At 46.9% G+C, this 18139-nt stretch overlaps 1 protein-coding gene across 2 annotated transcripts in view; it reads left to right on the top strand.

Moving 5' to 3' along the window:
* Nucleotides 1-18139, top strand: part of LOC102448411 (uncharacterized) — a 36306-nt gene that overhangs the window by 10976 nt on the left and 7191 nt on the right. For both annotated transcript variants that reach the window (XM_006122983.3, XM_006122982.3), the window contains exon 2: nt 15737-16204. In XM_006122983.3, coding sequence (XP_006123045.2) covers nt 15737-16204 — 468 coding nt within the window. The remainder of the gene's footprint in view (nt 1-15736; nt 16205-18139) is intronic.

The raw sequence follows: 18139 nt of genomic DNA, 5'->3' as shown, positions 1-18139 counted from the left end.
GTCTGCAGAAGCGAAGAGTGAGGGGGGATTTGATAGCAGCCTTCAACTTCCTGAAGGGAGGTTCCAAAGAGGATGGAGAGAGGCTGTTCTCAGTAGTGACAGATGGCAGAACAAGGAGCAATGGTCTCAAGTTGTGGTGGGAGAGGTCCAGCTTGGATATTAGGAAAAACTGTTTCACTAGGAGGGTGGGGAAGCACTGGGATGGGTTACCCTAGGGAAGTAGTGGAGTCGCCATCCCTAGAGGTGTTTAAGTCTCGGCTCGACAAAGCCCTGGCCGGGTTGATTTAGTTGGAATTGGTCCTGCCTAGAGCAGGGGGCTGGACTTGACCTTCTGAGGTCTCTCCCAGTTCTATGATTCTATGATTCTATGAACACTGCTGAAGCCTCTGTCCTCAGTCAGCCCCCTATGCTTTCACTCTCCCCTCCCCCACATCATGGGATGCACAGGTTGCTCCCCCCCCCAACTCCACCAAAATCTGAAATGATGCCCCTGAGCTGCCCCCTTTGCCTCGCAGTCAGCGGGCCTGCGCGCCGTGTTCTGGCATATTGGTTGGCAGACAGCTGCTGTGTTTTCACCAGGTTTGATCCGCTATTGCTTAAACTGTGGCAGTGGGAACACTGCAGCTTCTTTCGCTGGACACTGACATTTTGAACAATTAGCTACCCCGCAAAATTGTGATAATAATGCAAATCTTTAGACACACATAAAATACTCCAGCAATTTCAATTATTTTTTCTGGCAACTGGCAAACCCATTAAAAAAAAACTCAGCTAAGGGCTGGCTGAACACCGGCCAGGTGGGAGCCCTAGTTAGTTCTCCGAAGGCTGTCCAATAATGCCAGAATATCTTCCAGAACGCATTGCTTCTCAGCACTGGGTACCCAGAAGGTGATTCAACCAAAACACTCCGTTCTGTAGTGTAAACAAGGCCTAGACGTTTCCACTAGGCTAACAGCTGCCTATTTATTGTATTTATTTCTCCCCCACCCTTCCAACAGTCCTGGCCTGCTCGTATCTTGAAATTCTTCCCAGCCTGAAGCAAAGGAAATGCTGTTTGTTCTCCAGAACTCTCAGTGCGCTCACATTCTCTGCTGGCGTGGAATCAATGGAGTTACGCCAGCAGAGAATTTTGGGTCACTGTTTTTCATTGGAAATTCCCTGCAGTAAATCTGAGCTCTGGGTCTGGGTGCAGACTTTTTCTTAACATGAGGAAACTCTTGTTTGTAATTCGGTGACAAGCTCGCTGCTGCGAATGGGGTTTGTTCATTATCCTCACTCGGCTCCTACTGAAGCCAGTAATAAAATTCCCCCTTACTGTGCTGAGTAGCTGAATTGGTGCTCTTGAAATAACCCTTGCAGAGCTCGGTTGTGCTTAAGGTGGGCATTCCCAGGCTAGCTCCAATCTAGCTAGCCTGGCTAACCATAAGAGCAAAGACAGCGGTGCAGGCTTCATGCAGCACCCATACACGCCTGCCAGGAACCTTGGGTACATACACTGAGGGCTACGCAGGGATATGCAATTGCTCAGCCCTTTGAAAACCCTACCACTTCGTTATCTCTTTGGCTGTGTCTAGATTGGCCAGTTTTTCCGGGAAATCAGCCGCTTTTCTGGAAAAACTTGCCAGCTGTCTACACTGGCCGCTTGAATTTCCGCAAAAGCACTGACGATCTCATGTAAGATTGTCAGTGTTCTTGCGGAAATACTATGCTGCTCCCGTTCGGGCAAAAGTCCTTTTGCGCAAAACTTTTGCGGAAAAGGGCCCATGTAGACAGCTCAGATTTGTTTTCTGCAAAAAAGCCCCGATCGCAAAAATGGCGATCGGGGCTTTTTGGCAGAAAAGCGCGTCTAGATTGGCATGGATGCATTTCTGCAAAAAGTGCTTTTGCGGAAAAGTGTCCATGCCAATCTAGATGCTCTGTTCCGAAAATGCATTTAACGGAAAACTTTTCCGTTAAAAGCATTTCCGGAAAATCATGCCAGTCTAGACGTAGCCTATATGTCTTAGGCTACTAATTTTAGTCCCTTCTTAATTGCTCAGTGCCTCTCTGACCTCTCTCTACAAGTAAAAGCTCTTCTTTCCAACCCCTTTACCATATGCAAAGTGCTAGGATACATTGAGATGTGGAGCAGTAGACAGGACCATAGGTGCCTCACTTCAGGCTTCTGGGCAGTGCCTTAGGAGATACGCTCCTCAGGGTGCCTTTTGAGGGACCGCATGCAGGAACGTCAGACTGGTGCTATGCCGAGGCCTGAATTACCTGGGGGCAGGGAGTAAGAGGTTTGCTGGTCAGAGGCTAATCGTGCAACCCTGTCTGACTCAGTCCCGCCAGGTGCTCACTTCCGGTTAGAAGCAGGATCCTGCTGCATAGCCTTAGTAGAGAGATGCCTGGCCATTGTATCATCCCCGGGGGGTCCTCGCTGTAGCCTTGACTTGTGTGATCAGCACCCTCCTTAGCCTCGCCATATCCCTAGGGCCCCAAAGGCATGTCTACACTAGGAAATTTTTCAAAACTATTTCGAAATAGTGTGTCCACACTACAGGGAAGCCTCAACATGAGTCTGAGGCAGGCTCCCTTCCTGTGGACGTGCTACCGTGACTGAGAGCCCCAGGAAGCACTGGGGAGTAATTACTTCGAATGACCCTGGGGAGTCGTTATTTTGAAATAGCAGCAATGGAGCATCCACACCTCTGCAATTTTGAAATAGCTATTTTGAAATAAGGGTTCTTCCTCGTGGAAAGCAGGACTGGTTATTTCGAAATAATGGGCTTCGTTGCAAGGACGCACCGAAAATAACTCCCTCATGTAGACCCGGGCTCAGGCTGCACTAAGCTGAGCCACTCGATGGTTCTTTCCTAGTGAATTGAGGGGGGACGTGTCTATCCACCTGGCTGGAGGAGGGGTTGTGGGAAGGCGTTGGATTACTACCAGCACCTGTGTGATTTAGTCTGAGTCTGCACTGCAAAGTGGGTTGCTATCTGAGGGCTCAAACCCAACACCCCCAGCCATGCTGCCGAACCTGAGTTGAAAGCACCATTACCTCAGGTGAGAGGCGTTCTGTGTGTGGACAGGAGTAGAGTTAGGGTAACACCCAGGTAAGAGCCTAGCTAACTGCAGGGAAGAGTTATGCCGATTTAACTTCTGCTTCCTTTCCCCATTTCTCTGCTCCATGCCTGGCTTTTAGACCAGCAGCCTGTACTGAAAAAATAGTTTCAATAAATAGCGGAGAGCTGTCTGAACATCCACATCGGGGGGGGGGGGGGGGTGAAACTGACCTCCATGTAGGGGACCAGTAGACAGCCTATCCACCACTCAACATCCTCAAAATAGGCCCTAATCCCCCATAAACCTTGTGCTGAACTTGGCACAGTGACACATTTGAGGCGCTGTGAGAGATAGACCCACAGACCCACCTATGGCCTAAGGAGCTGTCATCAGCAAATGGCAGCCCTGCAGTATTTTTCAGGGATGGTATTAACCCCCAAAGCCTTTGATGGCGATGAATGTTTCAGGCTGATTCTGTCCTGGTTATTTTTAGTAAAAGTCACGGACAGGTCACAGGCTATAAACAAAACTTCACAGGAACCTGCGACCGATGACTTTACTAAAAATAAGTGGGGGACAGGGCTAGCTAGGGAGAAAGGAATGACAGCTGGGGTCCCATGGGGGGGGGGAGCTGACAGGCAGAAACCCCCTCCAGGAAGGGGTACAGCTCTGGCTCCAGTGGCTGCAGACATACGGGGGACACATTCCCACAGCAGGGTATATAGCCCTTTCTCCATAGCCGACTGCCACGGCAGGGCAATAACACATGGTCCTGGCTCCATCCCCAGCCATAGGCACATGGCCCCAGCTGCAGGGAGGGGCATGGCCCTGGGAAGCCACAAGAGGGACACATGGCCCTCTCTAGAGCCCCAGCTAGGGAGGAGGGGCACAGAGCCCCAGATGTGCCCCCAGCGGAAGCTGTGGGACAGGGTTCCACAACAACGCTGGTTCCAGCCTCCACTGCAAGGCAGGCGTACATGGCAGGGCTAGGCACAAAGTCCCACCTGCAGCCTGAAGAAGCTCAGGAGGTTCAGTGAAGCCACAGAATCTGTGACAACCGGCACCTCCATGATTAACGTGTCGCTTTATTAACAATTAACCAGAAGCTGGGTTTTTCTTCGGATGTACTTTGTGACTGTGTCTGGGCTGGAAAACATGAACAGGCAGACACATTTATTAAAACCCGGCGGTGTGCGCAGCCCTGCTGCAGGAAGAGGAACCACCCAACCCGTACCTTTACCTCCGGCAGGGGCTGCGACAGGGGTATTTTAGTTCTTGACACTATGCTCCTTCCTCTCCTTCCTGGCAGGCTTTGACAAGCAGTGAAATAATGACACTGCTCATTAAAAGCCTCACCATTGCCTCTGCCTCCAGTGCCGTGGATGGGACAGATCCCACTGCCTCGCTGCTGTTTCAGGCTCTCTTGCAAACTCACTTGCAGTCGCATTCTGAAGGTTTTCTCTGCCACCATAAGCGTTAGAGACTCCTTTTTTCTTTTAAACAAAAGCTGAGAGGCTGGAGAAGAGATGAAAGGCCTGTCAGAGCCTCTTCCGGCAGCTAGTGTTTCCTCAAGAGAACAAACATGTCCTGTGCTTTGGACAATGCTGGTGTGCTGGTGTTCTGTGGTCACACAGAAGTACAGTTTTTCCTTTGGGTTTGAGATTTGGAACCTACTGCTCTTTGTTGTTATATCTTCTTTCCGTCTCTTGTCTGCAGCCTCATCGCTCAGCATTAAAGGGTAACATTGCCCCTGTTCAGGGAGCATGAACATACCCCAGGTAGCACTGGCCTCATGCCTTAAAGGGGTTTGAAATCTGGATCCAAATTTCTCTGCTCTCTAATTCCTACTATTTAACCTCCCCCCTCCTCCCCACACACACACATGCACCTGTATTATTAACCTTCAGGCTCTGAGCTTTAGGAATCTGCTTTTGCGTTTACATCCATTTGGAACAGGACTTTCCACTGCTGTCTTCCAGACTGAGTCGCTTTACAAACAAAACCCTCCTCACCTGGCAAAATGCCCTTTGACTTTGCAGTGCGTTTAATCTAAGAACTGTTGTGCTAAGGCCCAAAGGACAGCTACCAAACCAGCCATCCAGCAATACTGCCACTTTCTCACTCCTTGCTGATCCCTTTGCTGATTGCCTGCGTGACGGCGCGTTGGGGTCCCCCGTCTCCTGCACCCCGAAATGGCACAAACAGACTGCACCAGCCGGTGGAACAGAGGAAGTTTATTGCCTCTCCAGGATACAGCACAGCACAGATGTAATCTGGTCACAGAGCTGGGCTAGGATGCCTCAGGCCCCCTTGAGATGGGGGGAGACTGGGCCCCTAAACTCCAGCCCCTTTCCCTAGGCTGTCTCCTCCATGCTCCCAGACAGCCACTACCCAACACTCTTCCAGCCCTGCCCCCCAGCCAGGGCAGCATTCCACCTTCCTTTGTTCCTCTCCATGGGGGGTGTCTGGCCATACCGGTTGAGAGGTCCCTTTGCATAGTGACTCATCCTGTTTTGCTGGGTCGTGGTACCCACGGCAGCCAGTGGGGGTTACCCCAGAGCCAGCAGCATAGAAACCAGCCAGGTACCCCCACTATGTCATAGTCTGTGACCAGGTATGATTTCCATGGAGCGGTGCTGCGTTAAAACAACTGAGAATCTGTCCCAAGAATTGCTTGCTGTCTTTGACACCCCCTGGTAGCACGGGGAGAGCGAGCTGGATTCATTCTGCCACACGCGTCAGCCGCAAACTTGCCATGGCATTTCCGCTGCCATGTCTTCATTGCCAGGTGTGATGGAAGAGGCAGGAAGACATAGGGGTGGATTCACCTCTGAGCTGACAGAGGGGAGGCTGTTTGAATGTTCCATTCAGCCGCTCCGGCTAGTAGATTCATGAGGCATGATTTCCCTTTACAGAAACTATGTTGATTTGCCCCCAGCAAATTATGTTCATCTACGTGTCTGGCCATTCTGTTCTTTGCTATAGTTTCAATCATTTTCCCTGGTATTGAAGTTAGACTTACTGGCCTGTAATTGCCAAGATCACCTCTAGAGATCTTTTTAAAAATTGACATCACATTAGCTATCTTCAATCATTTGGTAAATATGATGATTTAAAGGATAGGCTACAAACCACAGTTAATAATTCTGCAATTTCACATTTGAGTACTTTCAGAACTCTTAGGTAAATGCCATCTGGTGCCGATGACTTGTTACTGTTTAGTTTATCCGTTTGTTCCAAAACCTCCGGTAATGACACTTCAGTCTGGGACAGTTCCTCAGATTTGTCACCTAAAAAGAATGGCTGAGGTTTGGGAACCTCCCTCAGATTCCTTTGTCTTAGCCTTTCATCTTTTGATGATAAAAAAAATCGAAGATAGCAACAATTATGGTGGTGGAGGGAGAATCATAGAATCACAGAACCATAGAGCTGGAAGAGACCTCAGAAGGTCATCAAGTCCAGCCCCCTGCTCTAGGCAGGACCAATCCCAACTAAATCAACCCGGCCAGGGCTTTGTCAAGCCGAGACTTAAACATCTCTAGGGATGGAGACTCCACTACTTCCCTAGGTAACCCATTCCAGTGCTTCACCACCCTCCTAGTGAAATAGTTTTTCCTAATATCCAACCTGGACCTCTCCCACCACAACTTGAGACCATTGCTCCTTGTTCTGCCATCTGTCACTATTGAGAACAGCCTCTCTCCATCCTCTTTGGAACCTCCCTTCAGGAAGTTGAAGGCTGCTCTCAAATCCCCCCTCACTCTTCGCTTCTGCAGACTAAACAAACCCAACTCTCTCGGCCTCTCCTCATAAGTGATATGCTCCAGCCCCCTCATCATTTTGGTTGCCCTCCACTGCACCCTCTCCAATGCGTCCACATCCTTTTTGTAGTGGGGGGCCCAGAACGGGACACAATACTCGAGACTGGACACAATACTCCAGATAGATGATCCTAGACAATGAGTTTATGTCTTCTCTGATATTGCTTAAGAGCTGCAAACCCACCTCAAAAAGTTCCTCATGTTAATAGCAGAGGTTATAGGTGGATCCATCCTATGAGTTTATGAGACATAGCATTGTCCTGTGTCATGTCCTTGTAGCAGCTGTGGACTGGCTACAGAGCTTTTTTCTTAGCTAAGTACACACACAATATGTTTGTCATAGGGTCCTAATTTCCAGCCAGACGTGACTGAGGTTAGCTTAAGTATTTTAATATACAGCACCACCTAGTGGCTAAGCAGTGTAATACAGAAAAAAACAACCAATGGTCTGGTAGCACTTTATAGACTCACAAAAATATATAAACAGTATCATGAGCTTTCGTGGGCACAGCCCACTTCTTCAGATGACCAAGTGGGCTGTGCCCACGAAAGCTCATGATCCCATCTACATGTTTTGTTAGTCTATAAAGTGCTACCAGACCATTGGTTGTTTTTTTCTGTAACAGACTAACTCGACTATGCACTGACGCTCCAGTGTAATACAGTTTAGCATTCCATTACATCCCCTTCTCAGTTCTACATTCCCACCATCTATGTCATCTGAAGAAGTGGGTTGTGCCCACGAAAGCTCATGATACTGTTTATATATTTTTGTTAGCCTCTAAGAGTATGTCTAGACTGAATCCCTCTGTCGGCAGAGGGATGCAGATTAGGCCGGTAGACATTGCAAATGAGACAAGGATTTAAATATCCCACACCTAATTTGCATAAAAATGGCCACCACGTTTTTCCCAACTCAGCACTTTGTCGGCAAAAAGTGGCAGTCTAGAGAGGGATCTGTCAAGAAAGAAAGCCGTTTTTGACAGATCCCTTATGCCTCCTCCAAGGAGGTTTGCAAGATCTGTCAAAAAAGGCTTTCTTTCTCGACAGATCCCCTTCTAGACTGCCACTTTTTGCCGACAAAGTGCTGACTCGGCAAAACGCGACAGCTGTTTTTATGCAAATTAGGCACGGGATATTTAAATCCCTGCTTCATTTGCAATGTCGACCTGCCTAAATCTGCATCCCTCTGCAGAAAGAGGGATGCAGTCTAGACATACTCTAACGTGCTACAGGACCATTGTTGTTTTTTAAGTTTATTTACTTATAGACTAACACGGCTACTCCTCTGAGACATTATCACACTGTGTTTGAAGTTCAGTCTCTTAAATATCTCTGAATCACATGGTTTTCTAATTACACAACCCCAATGTATAACCGCTTAGTCATCTGGCTGCCCAGATGCCATAGCTGGCCATGGCCGTCCTAGAATCCTTGAGTCATAGTTATCTTGTTTTGCATCTGTCATCTGTTGATTGTTCTTTCTGAGGAACAAACTATAAATGTCAGTGGTTTCTGCTGAACTCTTCACTGTTGGTCTCGATCACATATGACCAGGGTGCTGAATTATTTTTCTTTATAACCGTTGAAAATGTCCCTCCTCTTTCTCCATCGAGTTAGACACGAACACAGTCTCCAAGTTCTAAACCTGGCATTTCTGAGAGACGTCTGTTGTAAAAATATTCATAAGCTCTTCTAGACCTTTTATCCCACTTGTCTGCTTTCGGGTTGGCCACTTTGAAGATAGAACCTTTTCCAAAGTTGGAACCATATCTCTGAGTTGTCTTCCCATCAGGAACTGTGCTAGACTATAGCAAGTAGCCACAGTTGGTGTTGATCTGTAATTCAGAAGAGCAGGGGATGAATCTTCCTTCTGTAGGGTATTCTTGGCTGTCGGTACAATTTTCTCAGCCTCTTCATTCACTTGTGGGTTTGGTGAGCTACCAGTTATATGATCAAAATTATATTTTGTTTAGAATGACATACTCTGCTCAACTGAATTGTGGTCCATGGTGTCATTATCTGTGCTGGAATATCAACATGAGCAAAAGTGTCATTCAGTTTCTTGATAACATTGCAACATGTTATGTCTTTCAAGTACATTATTTCTGTATCCCTGAAAAAGCAGTCCATGACAACTACATAATGACGTGAATTTGCATAAATCTGCAGCTAGTGTCTTCGTAGGTCTGTCTAGTAGGGTTGTTGTTAAATTCTTTGTATTGTGTTGCTCTGTTAGTTCTACAATGTTCACATGCAGATACTTTATGTTCTTGCTGATGCCTGGGCATTACACTGATTGGTTGGCCTGTTCACAGCATTTAATTAATCTTCAATGTCCATAATGGATGAGGTTTAGGATTTCTCCTCTCAGTTCATTTGGAATTATGATGCACCTTTAATCACAAGTCCATTTGATTTGCTTAATTGTCCACACAACACAAAGTAGTCTGTTGTCACTTCCTTAGTGTCCTCTAAACACCTGGGCCAGCCGTTCCAGTGTTAGAACTTCCTGAAGTTGTATGACTGTTGAGGTTGCTTTTTGTAGCTGGCTTAGCTTCTGTTCTGACAGTGGGCAGTATGTGTTCACAGCAGGCATGCACACCTTTCTCTTTGAAATCACAGGTAATGAGAGTGTGACATCGTATCTGCTGCTATCAGTTTTTTCCCAGGAACATATTTAGCAATTTGGTTAAATCACATTGATCTTATCGGTTGACATTGGCATCTCAGGGATGCTTGATCCAGGGCTTTTCCTTTGATGAGGGTTGTAAGTGGTTGATGGTCTGTATCCGTGTAAACAAATCCCATCCACACAAATATCTGTAAAAGTTCTCCCATGCCCATATGCTCTCCAGGCGCTGCCTTTCAATCTGTGTATATTGCTTTTTGGCTTCTGTGAACGCTCGAGAGCAAAAGTGGATTCCACGCAGAGCCATGTTTTTTCAACAATACGTCAACCAGGCCATAGCAGCTTGTTCTGCGCTAATCATTGCAGATTTGTTCAAATTGTACTAATTAAGAACTAGAGTTTCTGAGATTGTTTCTTTTATCTTTGTGAAGGCAACATCATGACGTGGCTTCCATAACCAAGTTGTGTTGGATTGCGCAATTCATTTCGTGGTTTTATCTCTTTAGAAAAATATTGTAGGTATTGGCTGAGATAATGGACCATCCCTAGTACACATCTCAGTTCCTGTACATTCAATTCATAGAATCATAGAACTGGAAGGGACCTTGAGAGGTCATCAAGTCCAGTCCCCTGCCCTCGCAACAGGACCTAGCACCACCCAGGTCATCCCTGGGCAATTTATTCCAGTGTTTCACCACCCTGACAGTTAGGAACTTTTTCCTAATGCCCAACCTAAACCTGCCTTGCTGCAATTTAAGCCCATTGCTTCTTGTCCTATCTTCAGAGGCCAAGGAGAACAAATTTGCTCCCTCCTCCTTGTAACACCCTTTTAGACACTTGAAAACCGCTCTCATGTCCCCTCTCAGTCTTCTCTTTTCCAAATTAAACAAGCCCAATTCTTTCAGTCTTCCCTCATAGGTCATGTTTTCTAGACTTCTAATCATTTTTGGTGCTTTTCTCTGGACCCCTTCCAATTTCTCCACATCTTTCTTGAAATGTGGTGCCCAGAACTGGACACAGTACTCCAACTGAGGACTAACCAGCTCCCTCCTCCTTGTAACACCCTTTTAGACACTTGAAAACCGCTCTCATGTCCCCTCTCAGTCTTCTCTTTTCCAAATTAAACAAGCCCAATTCTTTCAGTCTTCCCTCATAGGTCATGTTTTCTAGACTTCTAATCATTTTTGGTGCTTTTCTCTGGACCCCTTCCAATTTCTCCACATCTTTCTTGAAATGTGGTGCCCAGAACTGGACACAGTACTCCAACTGAGGACTAACCAGCGCAGAGTAGAGCGGAAGAATGACTTCTCATGTCTTGCTCACAGCACACCTGTTAATACACCCCAGAATCATGTTTGCTTTCTTTGCAACGGCATCACACTGCTGACTCGTATTTAACTTGTGGTCCACTATAACCCCTGGATCCCTTTCTGCCGTACTCCTTCCCAAACTGTCGCTTCCCATTCTGTACGTGTGAAACTGATTGTTCCTTCCTAAGTGGAGCACTTTGCATTTGTCCTTATTAAACTTCATCCTATTTATCTCAGACCATTTCTCCAATTTGTCCAGGTCATTTTGAATTATGACCCTATCCTCCAGATTAGTTGCGATCCCTCCCAGCTTGGTATCATCTGCAAACTTAATAAGCGTACTTTCTATACCAATATCTAAATTGTTGATGAAGATATTGAACAGAGCCAGTCCCAAAACAGACCCCTACAGAACCCCACTTCTTATGCCTTTCCTGCAGGATTGTGAACCATTAATAATATTTACCCAACCTTTACTCCAGATCACTCTGTCTGAATTTAAGCCCAGGATGTAATTTTTTCCCCACATCTTGTGCATGCAGCCTGGAATATGTCCCACTTATCCTGGGAATTACAAGGAGGAGGGAGAAAAATTAACTTCTAGTGATAGGACAAGAAGCAATGGGCTTAACTTGCAGCAAGGGAGGATTAGGTTGGACATTAGGAAAAACTTCCTACCTGTCAGGGTGGTGAAACACTGGAATAAATTGCCTAGGGAGGTTGTGGAATCTCCATCACTGGAGATATTTAAAAGCAGGTTCAGTAAACATCTATCAGGGATAATCTAAACAGCGCTTGGTCCTGCCATGAGTGCAGGGGACTGGACTCGATGACCTCTTGACGTCCCTTCCAGTCCTAGTGCTCTAGGATTCCATTTTACCTCTGGCTCATTCTCTTGTTCTTACATAACCTTGTGTGGGCAAAGCCCCACTTTGTCAGATGCTTACGCCCAAACAAATCTGTCTGGGTATGTCTACACTACCCCGCTAGTTCGAACTAGCGGGGTAATGTATGCATACCGCACTTGCTAATGAAGCCCGGGATTTGAATTTCCCGGGCTTCATTAGCATAAGCGGGGAGCCGCCATTTTTAAATCCCCGCTGCTTCGAACCCCGTGTAGCGCGGCTACACGGGGCTCGAACTAGGTAGTTCGGACTAGGGTCCTATTCTGAACTACCGGTACTCCTCGTGAAACGAGGTGTACCGGTAGTTCGGAATAGGCACCCTAGTCCGAACTACCTAGTTCGAGCCCCGTGTAGCCGCGCTACACGGGGTTCGAAGCAGCGGGGATTTAAAAATGGCGGCTCCCCGCTTATGCTAATGAAGCCCGGGAAATTCAAATCCCGGGCTTCATTAGCAAGTGCGGTATGCATACATTACCCTCCTAGTTCGAACTAGGAGGGTAGTGTAGACATACCCTTATTCTTTAAGGTGCCACAGGACTCCTTGTTGCTGTGGCGGATTCATGGCCATCCCTCTGCCTCTTGCCGGTGGAACCTGAGTATAACGTGGCAGTGATACAGGGGCAAGCCACAGTCCCTCTCAACCATGCTACACTGTGGCAAGGTGCAGTGCAAGGAAGGGGGGACCCACACCTACCCTCTAGTCTGGGTCCAAACCCAGGAACCCTCTGACGGCAGCTATTTGTAGCCCTCCTTCACTCCCCTTGTCTGCCAATATTCCCTGGGCTACTTCCCTGGAGCCCTTGCACCTTCTTAGCCCATTGTAACAGGGGCCAGAGCCTGAGAGGTGTCAGAGTTTAGCTTCCTTCTCTCTGCTCCCCTGACCCCGCCCAGCACTGCTCCATCCAAGATGCTGTGTCTTCCCTGGGAACTAGTCCTGCATCCTCGCTGGTCAGGGCCCAATTGGCTTCTGCCCTGCTGAGCAGTTCTTTATATCTGAGTTGCCCCAGCAAGCTGCCTCCTCATTGGCTCCTAATAAGCCTATCCCTTATTGGCTGGGTTCTTTCTAGCCTGTTTTAACCCTCATCTTCCAAAGTGGGGCAGCCGCCCCACTACAGATACAAATATTTAATGATGACAAGATTGCTGTTTCCAATACTGATGATCCCTCCAGGTCACAGCTGAAGCACATTTGCAGAGATGGAAGTAGAGACTCTTAGAGCTCTACAAATCTGTAGGTAGACTGTTTATATCCACGTATCATGTTTGTGGATCATGGATCGGAGGTGGATACAAATTTTGTATCTGTGCAGGGCTCTAGAGATACTTACTCTGCTGTTGCCCATACTTCAGGCTTAGCACTTCACTGTCCAAGCCTCTCTAACCGTCCTTGTTCACCAGCATTAAGCATTTCATTTATTAATATTTACATGACATAACATTTTAGAAGCTGGAAGTGCACTTTACCCATTCTCTTTTCAGTAGGTTCTGGGGCAGCCAGAAAGTCCCTTAGGCAATGTTTTCCCTGAATTAATAATAAAGTCTAGCAGGCACCTGGAGTTTCCTACAAACAAACCTAAGAGTTCTTTAATCTATTGTTTCCCTTGCATCCAGCTGTGCCCGGAGTTCTGTTTGCATGGTCGCTCTGTCCCTTCACATATTGAGCCAGTGACTTGGTGCTAATGAAAAGTATTGTTCTTTATGCCAAGAGGGGAAATTCCACAGAGATGGGTGTAAAGATTATTATCCAGCTTTCTAAGGCCATCCTTCAGCGTCCTTCTTGCTCTTTACATTCCAGAATTTTTCCATCAGGCTTTACAGGTTTTAACTGGCAGGCAAAGGTGGGAATTTTTCGCTCCTGGGGGAATAAATGAGCAAATTCTTAAAGCTACAAATATTTTAAATAAGCTAGGGGAAATGGGATGAAAATCTGAGAAGTATGTTTCCGTTCTTCTTTCTTTAAAACCAAATTATTGTTCAAACACATTATTGTGTAATTATTGTTACACAGCAGGAGCGACACATTTATTAGAGATATATAGTAGAGGGCTCAAGGGATATTTCAGGGTGCTCATTGGTTCAGAATAACAGTTGATTTTGGAATGAATACAATGACAATCCTTTCAGTTGAACGGCTGGTACGTATCCCTTAAGGATCCCGGAACCGTTGGTGCTCCCAGCAAAAAAACGATCGTTACAGAAGCTCAAAAGCTAATATTATTGATACTTGGACTGCCTTTCTAGTTTTGAAAGGATTAAGGGCAGTTAGCTTAGCTCTATGGACCATCACCAGGTGTATCACCCAGTTGCCAGGGTCTTGTTGGGTCTGGAACCCTGACATCTGTATTCAATCTGTATAATTGATTGACTAGTTGTGTCACCTTATCTAATCATTTCCAATGTTTTTAAGGCTGACTGGTTTATTCCCATTGTTGCCACGGGAATCATAGAATCCCAGAGCTGGAAGAGACCTCAGGAGTCATCGAGTCCAGCCCCCTGCCCAAAGCAGGACCAACCCCAACTCAATCATCCCAGCCAGGGCTTTGTCAAACCGGGACTTAAAAACCTCTAGGGGTGGAGATTCTAACACCTCCCTAAGTAACCCATTCCAGTGCTTCCCAACCCTCCTAATGAAATAGTTTTTCCTAATATCCAACCTAGACCTCCACCATTGTAATTTGAGACCATTGTTCCTTGTTCTGCCATCCATCACTATGAGAACAGCCTCTCCCCATCCTCTTTGGAACCTCCCTTCAGGAAGTTGAAGGCTGCTATCAAATCCCCCCTCACTCTTCTCTTCTGCAGACTAAATAAACCCAGATCTCTCAGCCTCTCCTCGTAGGTCATGTGCTCCAGACCCCAAATTGTTTTGGTTGCCCTCCGCTGGACCCTCTCCAATGCATCCACATGTTTTCTATTGTGGGGAGCCCAGAACGGGACACAATACTCCAGATGTGGCCTCACCAGTGCCGAATAAAGGGGAATAATCACTTCTCTAGATCTGCTGGAAATGCTCCTCCTAATGCACCCTAATATGCAGGGGCGGTCCGTGACTATAGGCCAACTCAGCCGTCGTCTAGGGCACCACCTTCAATGGGGCGCCCGATGATGACATCACTCCGTTGACATCCGTGCAGGAGGGGGCGTCGATCGTGCATTCTGCCTGGGGCGTCAGCTGCCGCAGCCCGCCTCAGGCCACTCCTGATAATATGCCATTAGCCTTCTTGGCTACCAGGGCATACTGTTGACTCCTATCCAGCTTCTCATCCACTATAATTCCCAGGTCCTTTTCTGCTGAACTGCTGCTTAGTCAGTCTGTCCCCAGCCTGTAGCAATGCTTAGGATTCTTCTGTCCCAAGTGCAGGACTTTGCACGTGTCCTTGTTGCACCACATCAGATTTCTTTTGGCCCAATCCTCCAATTTGTCTAGGTCATTCTGGACCCTATCCCTGCCCTTCTGCATATCTACCTCTCCCCCTACCTTAGTGTCATCTGCAAATTGCTGGAAGTAGTCACAGAGTCAAGCATAGTGACCCAAAGTGAGATTAACTGAGCTTGTCAACATTTGTTGAATTTCTATGAAATTTTTCATAGGAAAAACGTAATTCTGATAGGGAAAATATCAACTGATTTGTGTGCGGTTTCTCATTGACTCTATAGCTGGCTGAAAATTTCCAGCTTTTTCTTTTTAATCCTTACAAAAATTTAAAAAAATCAAAAAATGGCTGTGCAAATTGTCATGATTTTTTCTATTGGCTTTATATATTATTGACAATATTATTACTTCTTTCCACCTTGGTTCTGGGTACCAATGCACCATGCCTTCCTCTAAGAAATGCAACCCTAGGAAACTAAAACGTTAGAGGGAAGCTATTTTTTCTTTTGTATGTAGAATATGAAAATGCAGCAAGAAGTGGGGAGACTAAGAGTCTCTTTTCGTAGGCATTAGCTAACGACTGATGCTCTGCTGACCTGTGTTTGCTGTATGCATGTAAGGTACTAAACTGTGCTTTGATTGTACTGCAGTATCAGAGGGGCAAAGCTTCCTTATTAAGAACATCCGGCTGGAAAAGTGCATGCAAGTCACCCACCATGACAGCGACCAGATCAGCCTGGCTGATTGCAAACTGCACTCCCAGCAACAGCAGTGGAGGTGGGACCCCAGCACAAAGTCTATCGTCAGCCTTAAAACCAAACAGTGCCTGACTGCTCACAAGCCACAGGCGTTGACAGCCGCCCACCTGGAGCCATGTGGGAACAGGGAGCGCCAAACATGGGCTTGCAGCAAGAAGGGACACGTGACCTTGCATGGCCTGGGCTTGCATCTTAACGTGAAGCAAGGCCACACGGTCGTTGTGTCCCGGGAGAAAGATAAGTTCAGCAAGTGGAAGACCTTGTCAGATGAAACCATCTGTGCTGTCAACCCCACGGCGGCTCCCTGGAATGGCAACCTCATGGCGGAAGCTGCAGATGCATCGATGTGGGTTCATGAAAGTAAGAAGTGGATGTAACATTAGCAACCCACTTAACTTTTGGGATCCATCACCTAGAATCCATCTAACACCTGCGCTTAACAGGCTTGTAGCTCACGCAAATTCATTCTCATACATGATTGTTCCGACCCTCATCCTGTGGGATACTGAGGAGCTCTAGCAACATCCCAAACATCCTCAGCTAACCACTAATATCAGTGGGAAATGACAGTTGCTGAGCCCCACACAAGAGGTGGTGCTATATCTCTCCATATATATTTTAGATTGTTTGAGCATCTATCTGTCCGTCTGTCTGTGAGTCGGTTTGCTCAAGAACTCCTCCTAAACGGTAAAAGCTCGGACCACCAAATTTAGTTCGCAGCTTCCTCCTTCCCTAACTTAAAGCACGGTCAAGGTTTGGGTGGTGCCAGGATAATGGGATGTGCCTGAAATCCGATTGTTTTCCACAACACAGAAAGGGAAGGGTCTGATAGGAGGGACAGTTATGCTCCGCAGTGACCAGAGCAGGCAGCAAACGGGGGACAATTATACTGAATAGCGACCAGAGAGGGGCAGTCACACCAGGAAGAGCTGAGACAGAAGCTCTCCATATTGCTGGTCACTGGCCCAGATAAGTAGACATCTGACATATTTGGTGTGCATTGCCGTGATAAAATACTGGCACTTCTACCAGGAATCAAACAGTTTCTTGCTCAGAAATCTCCAAGGTACTCAGAGTTAGAAGATGAAAACTGGATTTTGGATGTGGCTTTTCTCATTGACATCACTGTTCACCTGAACAAGTTGAACGACATGTTGCAGGAGGGGAAATCAACTCTTGCCTACACTAATTGCTAGCATCAGAAAATTCATGCTACACCTGAAGTTAATGTCAGCTCAGTTTTAAAAAAAAGAAATGAAGGCTCAGGTTCCATGATTCTACATACTGGAACTTTAAGAAAAACACCAGCAATCGCAAGACGTGTGAGGAAATTGAAAGAACCGGCAATGCTGTTGGGAGATTTTTCTTTTTGTTTTCAAACAAAGTGTAACCTCCTGGCTATGAGTTCATAGCTCTGCTGCCCTGGTTCTACCTGCAGGAGCTGGGAAGTGCAGCTCCTGCAGTAGACAGAGTTAATTTCTAGGAAGGAGAAACTAGTGTGGAATCCAGGGCCAACCTGCAAAAAAACTAGAAAAATCCTTTTGCGTCCCTTGGCATCACCATTCTTATTAGAGACTGGGGGGGTAATGTGGTCTACTGGCCTGAGCACAGGTGTGAGAAGCAGGAACACCTTGGTTCTAAATTTGACTCTGCTCTGGTACCTTTGGGCCAGTCACTTCTCTTCCCTGTGCTTCCATTTCCTCATCTGTAAAATGGGAGCTACGCTTTTAAGTGACCGTTGCCATCTTAGTCAGAGAGGTTAAAACAGGTTAGACAAACATCTGTCGGGATAGTCTATCTAATACTTCGTCCTGCCACAGGGCAGGGGACTGGACTGAATGGCCTCTCTGGGTCCCATCCCGACCTACATTTCTATGATTCTATACTTTCACTAGTTCCAGTGTCTAAACTCTAGGGCTGTGTCTACACTGGGCCACTTATTCCGGAAAATCAGCCGCTTTTCCGGAATAAGCTGCGAGCTGTCTACACTGGCCCCTTGAATTTCCAGAAAAGCAACGACGCTCTACTGTACAAAATCAGCCGCTATTCCGGAAAAACTATTCTGCTCCCGCTCAGGCATAAGTCCTTATCCCGGAACACTGTTCCGGAAAAGGGCCAGTGTAGACAGCCCAGTAGTCTTTTCCAGAAGAAAGCCCCGATCGCAAAAATGGCGACCGGGGCTCTTTTCTGGAAAAGCGCGTCTACATTGGCCACAGACGCTTTTCCAGAAAAAGGGCTTTTCCGGAAAAGCAGCCTGCCAATGTAGACGCTCCTTTTCCGGAAAAACTGAAAACG

The sequence above is a fragment of the Pelodiscus sinensis genome, chromosome 6, assembly GCF_049634645.1.
Source record: "Pelodiscus sinensis isolate JC-2024 chromosome 6, ASM4963464v1, whole genome shotgun sequence".
In the NCBI taxonomy this organism is placed as follows: Eukaryota; Metazoa; Chordata; order Testudines; family Trionychidae; genus Pelodiscus; species Pelodiscus sinensis.
The sequence above is the reverse complement of the archived record's forward strand: the minus strand, read 5'-3'. Positions and strand labels throughout refer to the sequence as shown.